General features: G+C 47.7%; 1 protein-coding gene across 1 annotated transcript; it reads right to left on the bottom strand.

Annotated features, from left to right (window-relative positions):
* Window positions 1-612: 612 nt before the first annotated feature.
* Window positions 613-1,190, bottom strand: LOC123041838 (histone H4-like). Its single transcript, XM_044464393.1, has one exon. The coding sequence runs from the start codon at window positions 1,092-1,094 to the stop codon at window positions 783-785; it is 312 nt and encodes a 103-aa protein (XP_044320328.1). The 5' UTR covers window positions 1,095-1,190; the 3' UTR covers window positions 613-782.
* Window positions 1,191-11,110: the final 9,920 nt, after the last annotated feature.

Genomic DNA, 11,110 nt, shown 5'->3' with positions numbered 1-11,110 from the left:
GCGCAGCCATGATCAGTGACCAATTTTAATGTTGTGGCTGATGATTGGGAATTTGGCAAAACATACACCGGTAAGCATTTCCTGCTCTAGAGAATTAGTGACGGCAACTTAGAATTTCTCAGAAAGAAAAATGGGAATCATCTTGTGATTTGGCTGTACCGTGTGTCCCTTTCAGGAACAAGGTTATTAGTGAAAGAAGATAATCTCTACAGTACAATCCTGAGGAATGAGATTCTTATTAGGAAGAAAAACTCTGCTTAGCGCTGAGCATCAGATAGTTGTTCCACATTCTACAGACTTATAAATGTAGCATGTAGCATTTCAACTGATAGATGCTTCAGAGGTTTCATTCAAAAATATTTACAGCACTCCAACATCTCAGCATCTTTAGATGCTGAATCCTGTTCCTTGTGCACTACTTTACTCACAATACTGCAAATAAGAGCAGGATTCATTCGCACTGAACCGAAATTGAAACATGGAAACTGTAGCGGAAGCACTCGTCCAGATTGCAATGCTCGGCAAAAGACTGATCAGATTGCAACTGCGTAAAATTCTAGCTGCACAGATCAAACCAGTCAGTCTTAGAAAAACGGTAACACGATTCATCACTGAAGAATTTCATCAGAATTCAGGATCAGAGTACTTTCATTGAACGCAAACTGGTAGTATTACAGAATACTCGACACAAACGCACGCCAGAGAAGTAAACCCCATCCACCACGACACATATCACACAGGTCACACGACCGCCACCAGCACAGGCACAGCACGGCAGGAATCTAGCCTCCGAAGCCATAGAGGGTGCGGCCCTGGCGCTTGAGCGCGTAGACGACGTCCATGGCGGTGACGGTCTTGCGGCGGGCGTGCTCGGTGTAGGTGACGGCGTCGCGGATGACGTTCTCAAGGAAGATCTTGAGGACGCCGCGGGTCTCCTCGTAGATGAGGCCGGAGATGCGCTTCACGCCGCCCCTCCTGGCCAGCCTCCGGATCGCCGGCTTGGTGATGCCCTGGATGTTGTCGCGGAGGACCTTCCGGTGGCGCTTGGCGCCGCCCTTGCCAAGCCCCTTGCCGCCCTTGCCAAGCCCAGACATCGCCGCTGGATTTGGGGGAGTGTGATTAGGAAGAAGAGGAGCTGCTTTGGACAGTCTGGTGCTTGCGATGGGATTGGGGATTTGAGGGTGGGGGGTTGGTTTATATTGGGAGGATTTAGGAGGGAACTGCAAGATTTGGGCGACTGGGGGCGGGAGGGAGGTGCCGAGACGGTGGAGATGCGACGTTGGATTGAGATCAGAAGGTGGGATGAGGGTGCTGGCGCGGATTGATGACGTGGCGCCGTCTGTGGGATTTGGGCGTTTCTTTCATATGGTTCTGTTTCACTGAGAGTTTTTTAAAAAAAATTTACAGTCTGTTTCACTGAGTATTTGGTTACGTTCATATGTTTGGTTGGGGCAAAATACGGTAAAATACAATGGTTGCAAGTTAGTGCTTGGCTGGAGAAATAGAATTGAAAATAGATTTGATCCATCTCTCTTCTTATGTAGAAGTGGTGACGTTACCTCTCATATGCACAAAAACAATATGAACAATTGTGATTTTTTTGTAGTTTTTGCAGTATGTTATTAGAATTCTGAGTGACATGCCAATTTTATTTGCAGGATCAACAATTTATAAGTGCACTCACGAGTATAACAAATATATGATATCATACAAATAATTCACATCGTTTCCTAATTTCCATGTTAACCACACTAAGCACACCATGGGTTCGCCTTTTCTTTTTCATCAATGCACTAAATAGATTATCTCTAACAAAGCAGCTAGAAGAAACTATAAAAGACGGTCCATGATATCAGATGAGAAGCGCGATGTGAGCTATATTGGTTGTGGGATCAGGGCGGCATATGTCCGCCTCCTTTCGGGCATGCCGTCCCTCTCCGGTGTCGCCGAGGTTGATGAATATGCTCGTGGTAGATTGCATTGATGTGATAGTTTCAGTGTGCACTTTAGAAGCGAGCGACGCTCGAGTGCCCGGCTATGTGTGTCATGAGTTGTCTACCTTGCTCACGTCTTGTATGTTTTGTGGTGCTTTAGGCCTAGGTTGTTAGGCGTGGCTTCTTGTTGTTTAGATTTTCGCCCGTTTTTTTTTTAATAAACTGAGTAGTTTGGGTCCTTGTACCGTCTTCTTCTTTACAATGAATATAACAGCCCTGTTGTTATAGTTTTAAAAAATATATCAGACGAGAAAATATCATTCATTACAAAGGGAGAAACAAGGAGGAAACTTTGACAAGCCAAGAAACTTTGTCCAACTCCAACACGCTGACCCATGTGGTCCGCCCGGATTCGTTTGGGCCCGTACGCGCAAAAAACACGGCCCAATGCGCCGACACAAACATACAAATGTATGTTTCTCGTCCACTTGGACCCATTTCCGGCCCACATTTGTGTCAGGTTTGTGTCCGCGCGGACACATAGCGGACACCCGCGACATCCTCCCCATGTCATCCCCAAGCTCGCCAGTATGTGGCACACCATCTTCATTCCCACCATTTCTTCCCCAGAATCCTCCCGCCCTACCGCTATGGCCGAAGCGCCCAACCCGCCACCGCCCCCTTCCATGCCACTTCCGGATTGGAGACGGGAAAAAGAGGTGCGCCCAACGCATGGGGAAGATGGGGACCTTGGTTCTACTCATATGTTTGCCTGGGACAAATTAGATTAAACAAATGATTAGTATCACCTCCGTTTCCTTCACCTTATAAGGCGTTTTAGATATTTCAATATGGAGTGCATACGGAGGAAAATGAGTGAACGAACACACTGAGACGCGTCTATACATCTGATTCATAAAAAAGAGTTAGACCATCTTATATTCAAAACGAAGGAAGTACATTTTAGTATTTGGTTGGAGAGATGGAATATACTAATATATTTGGTCATCTCATGTCTTATGTGTAAGTAATGGGACTTACCTCTCATTTGCACACATATAATATGAACAATTAATATTCTTTTTATTTTCCGCAATATCTAATTCAAATACATGGAGATTTCAATTATATTTTGTCGGCGTTCTCGGAACGGGGTCCCCAGACTTGCCTGCCTGCGGCCTGCGGCGTGGCTCGAGTGATGGCCCAGTACGGCCCATCTTCATCAGCGCAAGACTCAAGACCCTCGCGAGGGGCCAAGCCTTGCGGGGCGGACGACACACGACTTCCTCAGGAACGGCCTCGCCAGGCAGGCTCGCGAGGAGGCGGAGAGATCAAGGCAGGGTACCTCGCGAGGTGCTTGTGACGCGAGCCGTGACAATCGGGACCAGGCGGGCGTCGGCCCTTGCAGTGTCCTTGTTTCCTCTTTGGTGCAAAGGGGGCAAGCACATGCGTGGAGTACCGAGGCATCAGGCAAAGGTTGCCATTTCAGTGCAACGAGACCAATACCAGCAGAGCGGCAGGATGGAGGTCACCGTGGAGCCCAGGACGACGTCATCGCCAGTGCCTTTGGCAGCCGAAGACCAACTTTAGTCAGGATAACTTGTACTAGATGTTCCCCTTCGAAACGGCCGTTGTTGGCGCCCTTCCCGCTCAATATTTGGGAAGAGGACCAGGGCCTCTATATATATAGGGATAGCCACCATAGTAGAGGGCATCTCATCGAGTGCTCATTAGACCGAGAGGCGATCGAACTCATCCAAGCAGTTCATTGCACCAGCTCAAGAACACCTCTCGCAAGGCAGTTCTTCCCTGTACTGTTCATCATCACCTCCTGAGGCAATCCACCACACCACACACTGGAGTAGGGTATTACACCACAACGGTGGCCCGAACCGGTATAAATCTTGTGTCCCTCATGTTGTTCATCGTTTAGCTTAGATTCTCGCGAGGCGATTGGATGTGGATCGGTAGGGGGAAGATCTTCGCGCGCACCACAGAGTTCGAACCTTAAGGGTTTGCCGGAACCCAACATCCGACATTTGGCGCGCCAGGTAGGGGTGCGCCGGAACCTCCCCTCTTCCGTCCTGTGTTTCGCCGCTTCACCGCCTCCATGTCTGGCGACCCGACGGCCAACTCCGACTGCTGGGCGGCATGGCCTGCCCATGCCGTGCCGCCTGCCCAAGGTGACCTCAACCTCGCACCTCAGGCAGCCCACGTCCCGCAGAGCGCTGCAGGGGCGCGGGCGACGCGGTCAAGCGTCGCCTGCCCTCACTCCATGACAGGTACGATCGGCGGCGAGGGCCTCAAGCCATGCTGCGGCCACAACACCGCACACCCGACGGGAGCAGGCAAACATGAAGGTCGCGCTCACGGTGGCGCGAGAACTGCTGCGGTGCAGACTGCAAGAAAGCAGCCACGACGTGCTGCTAGAGTGCGTCGCCGAGCTCCTGGATGCCGCTGCGTCAGGGGCTCCCCTGTTCTGCGTCCAACTTCCACCCCAGGCCCCGGGCGGATCACGCTGCGGACCAATCCGCGCCCACGCGCCCCCGGGCGCACCTCAAGGCCTCATCAACACCGGCCTGGCCATCAGTGCCGGACGACAAGCCGCGCCGGCACCGCCCCTGGTAAGCAAGGGCATGCGCATCACCGCCTACGACCCTGGCGGCCCGCCGCCCTACCTCCCCCAAGATGGAGCTTCAAGTCGAACTGCATGGCGCGCGGAGCACTACGGCGAGGCCTTTGGGGTGGTGACCCCGGAGGCCTATGTGCCCCACATGGTGGATCGAGACTACGCACTGGAAGAAGACCACGGCTCGTTCCTCGGGCCAGGCTGGGAGGAAGAGACGCCAGAAGCCAAGCACTTTCAGGAGCCTCACGGAAGCCTTGACAACCGAGCCGGCGGCAGCAACTATCGGGTACCGCTAATTCCTCAGGAGCAAGCTTATGCTAACCGTGGGTCGCAGGAGGTTCAGGTTGCTGCAGCGGATGGTTGCCCCAGTGTAGCAGTCTCCCTCCCCTCAAGAGGAGGGCACTTGGGGCAGTAGGAGAGGGGCCGGGAGCCAGGCTCCTCCCCACGGCATGCGGACCAAGGCGTTCTTCGGAGGTAGGCCCTCTGTCGGGGAGGTGCCCCAGGGCCTGCCCCTGCAGAGGACCCGTGGTCGTCGGGGGAACCGCTGGCGTCCTCTTTTCCCCATTGGCGTCATCCTGGTTTCCGATCGTCGTCGATGGTGGTCAAGAGTGGCGCAAGGAGGGCCCCTCATCTGGCGATATGAAGCAAGGCCGGTACATGTGAAGAAGGCCTAGTGCCTGTGAAGCTCGCCGCCCGTGACACTCTCACGTAATAATGAGTTGGGGCTGTACACGCCCCGGAGTCTTCGGAGAGCCGCCCTCGGGCCTCGGGGGCTCCCTCCCACGCCCAGTGGCAGCACTTAGCTCCGCGCTGGTGAGAAGACGTCGGAGACTAGACTAGGTTCCAGACGCGGTGCTACGTCTTGAGCTTGCGTTGGTTTTCCTCGAAGAGGAGAGGGTGATGCAGCAAAGTGTAGCGTAAGTATTTCCCTCGGTTTTGAGAACCAAGGTATCAATCCAGTAGGAGGCTCCTCAAAAGTCCCACGCACCTACACAAAAAAACTGAGAACTCGCAACCAACGCAATAAAGGGGTTGTCAATCCCTTCACAGCCACTTGCGAAAGTGAGATCTAATAAAGATAGTATGATAAGATAAATATATTTTTGGTATTTTATAATATAGAAGCAAAAAGTAAAGATGCAAAGAAAGGTAGATTGAAAGCAAATATGATAAGAGATAGACCCGGGGGCCATAGGTTTCACTAGAGGCTTCTCTCAAGATAGCATAAGTATTATGGTGGGTGAACAAATTACTGTCGAGCAATTGATAGAAAAGCGCATAGTTATGAGATTATCTAGGCATGATCATGTATATAGGCATCACGTCCATAACAAGTAGACCGACTCCTACATGCATCTACTACTATTACTTCACACATCGACCGACTCCTACCTGCATCTAGAGTATTAAGTTTATAAGAACAGAGTAACGCATTAAGCAAGATGACATGATGTAGAGGGATAAACACATGCAATATGATATAAACCCCATCTTATTATCCTCGATGGCAACAATACAATACATGCCCTGCAACCCTTTCTGTCACTGGGTAAGGACACCGCAAGATTGAACCCAAAGCTAAGCACTTCTCCCATGGCAAGAAAGATCAATCTAGTAGGCCAAACCAAACTGATAATTCGAAGAGACTTACAAAGATAACTCAATCATACATAAAAGAATTCAGAGAATATTCAAATATTATTCATAGATAAACTTGATCATAAACCCACAATTCATCAGATCTCGACAAACACACCGCAAAAAGAGTTTACATCGAATAGATCTCCACAAGAGAGGGGGAGAACATTGTATTGAGATCCAAAAAGAGAGAAGAAGCCATCTAGCTAATAACTATGGACCCATAGGTCTGTGGTAAACTACTCACAACTCATCGCAGGGGCAAGGATGTTAATGTAGAGGCCCTCCATGGTTGATTCCCCCTCCGGCAGAGTGCCGGTGAAGGCTCCAAGATGAGATCTCGCGGATATAGAAGGTTACGATGGTGGAAGTTGTGTTTCGTGGTGCTCCTGGATGTTTTCGGGGTACATAGGTATATATAGGAGGAAGAAGTACGTCGGTGGCCGCCCGAGGGGGCCATGAGACAGGGGGCGCGCCCTATAGGGGGGGGTGTAAGTGCATCTAGTGCCCCTTAGTGATTTTGGTGTATTGAAGACTTATAGGTTAAGGGTCTAATGTGTTTATGAGTGTATACAGGTCTATAAGTCTATGAGGAGTTTGATATTTACAGAGAAAGTCAACCCCTAAAAATGAATATCTTCGACTGAAGATTTTGGTATTTCTGAAGACTTTCATGAAGACTTTGAAAGTGAAGAAATTGGTGTGGCCGTGAATACTTGTATACATGCAAGGAATATGAAGCTTGAAGACTTTCGTTTTCATAGTTTTGTTTTTCTCCTTCTTGAGTCATAGGAAACACCGTACTGTTAAAGGGGGCCGAGGAAATACCAAGGAAAAATTTCCATGTGATGCTCAACTCAAAATCCTACACCTACCAATCCCTTCGAGTGAAGCCATTGGAAATCTCATACACTTCAGTCAATTTCTTCAGAGACAGAGACGAAGTTCTTCTGGTCACTGAGGAATTTGCTCTGACTGAGGAGTTAGGAATTCGCCAGTGCGGATTGCCTACACAGTGAGGAACATGATAGCCCTGAGGAATTTGAGAGTCAAATTTCCGACCGTTGCTGTGCTGCGCGCCAGTTGTCCCAAAATATCTTATCCACCTAACGGTCATATCATTGAAGGCATTTATGTCTTATCATGTCGGGCTGCTCCCTAGGCTATAAGTAGCCGCCCCTACAACCACTAGCTGGTTGGCTGCTCCGAGAGAAACTGTCACTTGTCATTTGAGAGCAACCCATCCTCCGAGGACTTTGAGCGAAAATCATCGAGTGAGGAAAATCCAAACACAAACACCCACAAACCCAAAGTGATTGAGCATCACTGAAGAGATTGATCCTGCGTGGATCCGACGCTTGTTACCTTTGAAGACTGTGCTTCTTCCATATGGTTAGGCGTCATGGTCTAGAGCATCCAAGAGGAATTGTGGATCGCCGAGTGACTGAAGTCTGTGAAGGTTTGGAAGTCGCCTGAAGACTTACCACAAGTGATTGGACGAGGTCTGTGTGACCTTAGTTCAAGGAGAATACGGTGAGGACTTGGTGTCCTGAGCTGTGTGCTCAGTGACTGGGTGTCCGGGACCGTGTGTCCTCGAGTTTAAATACTCAGCCGCTCCAACCAGATGTACAACTGAGACAGCAGTTGGAACTGGTCTACCAAATCATTGTCTTCACCAACTTTACTGGTTCTATTTCCTCAACTCTTTCATTTCCTCATTACTGTGTTGAGTGTTTGTTCATATCTGTGTTTGAAGACTTTGACTGAAGACTTTCTCAATTTCCTCAGTTCAATTTCTTCAGTCTGTTTGTCTTCATCTTGTGTTATCCTGTGTTTACGCTTTCTGTACTCTGTGTTTGTCTTCATTTCATCATGATGACCATGTGTGTATTCTGTCATGCTTACTTCTGAGTACTTATTCTGCTGCAAGTAGTTCTTCGCTAAGGAATTTCCTCACCGGCAAATTCCTCAGTGAAGAATTCATAAAAATCGCCTATTCACCCCCCCTCTAGTCGATATAACGCACTTTCAATTGGTATTAGAGCAAGGTACTCCCTTGTTCTATGTGATTTTGGTTTAACCACCTGGAGTTCTAGTTATGTTGACTGCAGGTATGATCAAGGTCTCTGTTGGGTGTCCTACCTTCGATGGCACGGACTACCCCTACTGGAAGAATAAGATGCGAATGCATCTTGAAGCAATTGACAACGATCTCTGGTACGTTGTGGAAAATGGTGTTCCCTCAGTCACACCTTCCCTGAATGCTGCTGATGTGAAGAGATTCAAGCAACTCGATTCTCAAGCAAAGAATACCATATGTGGTCATCTGAGTAAAGGGCAGTATGGTAGAGTGAGTGCTTTGGAAACTGCTAAGCTTATCTGGGATAGGCTCTCCAAAGTAAACGAAGGAGTCTCAACTCAACGTGACTCTCGTGTTGACGTTCTTCGCAATCTCTTCAACCGCTTCAAAAGACTCGACAATGAAAATGTTCAGCAAACCTTCGATCGCCTCATTGATATCTCAAATGAGCTTCAAGCGCTCGGTGCCACTGACATCACCGATCATGAGGTGGTGAAGAAATTGCTGAGATCACTCGATTCGTCATTTGACACTATGGCACTGATGATTCAAGAGCGTGCTGACTACAAGTCACTAGATCCCGCTGATATCCTCGAGAGGCTAAATACTCATGAGTTCTAGCTTGCTGAAAAGAGAGATCTCTATGGTTCAAGCTATGGCAAACCACGTGACCTGAAGGCCAAGGCAGTGTCTGAATCAGAATGTGAAGATTCTGGTAGTAGCCTTGGTGATCCTAAAGAATTGAGCCAGGAGCTAGCACTGCTCGTGAAGAAATTCCAGAAATTCTCGAGACGTGGTCGCTTTGGAAAATCTTCAAGGAGCAGTGATTCCTCATCAAGTGACTATAAGAGAAGGCTATGCCACAAATGCAAGAAGCCTGGTCACTACATTCAAGATTGTCCTCAGTGGGACAAGGAACTAAAGAAGAAGAAATACAAGGATTACAGTTCTGATGATGCCAAGAAGAAGAAGAAATCTTCAAAGTCTTCATCATCAAAATCCTTGAAGTCTTCATCTCACAAGAAGAGCAGCTCCAAGAAGGCTCGGGCATTCATTGGCAAGGAAATGGATTCTGAGGCTGAATCTGAGGATAATGAGGAAGAGGAGGCATCCGAGGAGTCTGAGTCAGGTGTGGCAAGTCTAGCTCTTGCTACTGCATTTGTCAGCAAGTCTATCTTCAACTCTGAAGAAAATGGCAACACCAACAACGCTGATGAAGGCAATGACGACTACGCTCCCACCTATTGCTTCGTGGCAAAGGCTGCCAAGGTAACTAAATACCCCTCCTCTGAATCAAGTGAGGATGAATCTGATGAAAATCTTAAGCCTAGATACTCCAAACTTGCTAAGATTGCTGTGAAACAACAAAAGGCTATTGAAAAACTTCAAAACATGCTAGACAAAAGTGATGATATGTTGGGTGATGAAATGGACCGCACTAAAGACTTAACTGAAAATCTTCAGAGACTTCAGTCTAAATTTGACAACCTTCAAAGTCATCATAAAACCCTCTTAACTGATCACGAGAAGCTTTCTTATGAATTTCTTCAAAGAAAGCAAGATTTGAGAAGCTAAGAGTGAGTTATGAAGATCTTCAGAAGGAGTGCGATTCATTACTTGCTCAACAAATCAGCGCCACTCAGGAAGAATTTGATCCTCCATGCTTAAAGTGCATTGAACATGAATTTGCTAATTCTTCACCTGAATGTTCAAATGCTTCAAATGTTACAAATTCTTCACCTGCCTCTGATATCACTAATTCCTCATATGAGGACATTGCTAGTATCACTGACGATGCAAGGCTGAAGGAATTGTATATGACAGGCATGTACAAAAGTCTCAAAGGGCATCAGACTCTTTGTGATGTGCTTAAGAAGCAGATCCTCAACAGGAACCCTAGGAAAGAGGGTATTGCCTTTGAGAGGAAACTCAATGCTAATGGAACATATTGGAAGCCTGAGCAGTACCCCAAAACCTCATGGGTTGCTGCAAAGGGACCTCCAGTTGATCCATCTAACTTATCTGGCTTTACATGTGAATCTCCTCATTCTTCTGATGAGTCATTTGGCTCCAACTATAAACTGTTCAAAAATCAGAATGGTGAAGTATTTGCTAGATGTGTTGGCACTAACTGCAGGAACGGTTGCCCTATGAAGAAAATCTGGGTTCCCAAAAGTTATGTTGAAAGTCTTCAGGTGAATGTCCTCATGACACCACCAATGAAGAATAGGGACCTCAGATCAAACTCTTCATACGGACCAAATTCTTCATATGGATCCAAGTCCTCATACGGACCAAATTCCTCACATGGATCAAATTCCTCAAAAGGATCAAAATCCTCATATGAACATCGTCGTGCTAACAACTCTGTTTCGCAGGGTAGAGCTAAGGGCTATGAATATGCGCATTATTCTTCAAATCATTATGTTCATAAGTCCTCGAAGAACTTCTCTGCTTATTCATATGCTTACCCTAACCCCTCTTATGTGAAACGAAGTGGACTGGCGTCCATGCCACCTTTCTCATATGGTGCTCGCAGAGTGATGAATTCTTTGCCACCCCTCCAGATGTGGGTGGTGAAGAAAAAGAACTAATCTCTTATGCAGGGTCAGGTCTCCAGTCATGCTCAAAACGACTGAAGAATTTGCTGGAGACCTGAACAATGCCTGAAAGGACGCAGGCGAATCATGATGAAATGAACTTTCATTTCACCCGTCCTCATACTGATTATCTGATCAAATTACTTGATGAAATTGAACTAATGATACTGATGTCATATTCTTCACTGATGAAGTATATGAGTTTGTAAGCTGCACTAATTCATCTGCA

Source organism: Triticum aestivum, chromosome 2B (genome assembly GCF_018294505.1).
Source record: "Triticum aestivum cultivar Chinese Spring chromosome 2B, IWGSC CS RefSeq v2.1, whole genome shotgun sequence".
In the NCBI taxonomy this organism is placed as follows: domain Eukaryota; kingdom Viridiplantae; phylum Streptophyta; class Magnoliopsida; order Poales; family Poaceae; genus Triticum; species Triticum aestivum.
Note: the sequence above shows the minus strand (reverse complement) of the source record. Positions and strands in the feature narration are given on the sequence as shown.

Coding starts and splice junctions, on each gene's coding strand:
- LOC123041838 (XM_044464393.1), bottom strand. CDS start 1,094: ATGTCTGGGCTTGGCAAGGGCGGCAAGGGGCTTGGCAAGGGCGGCGCC.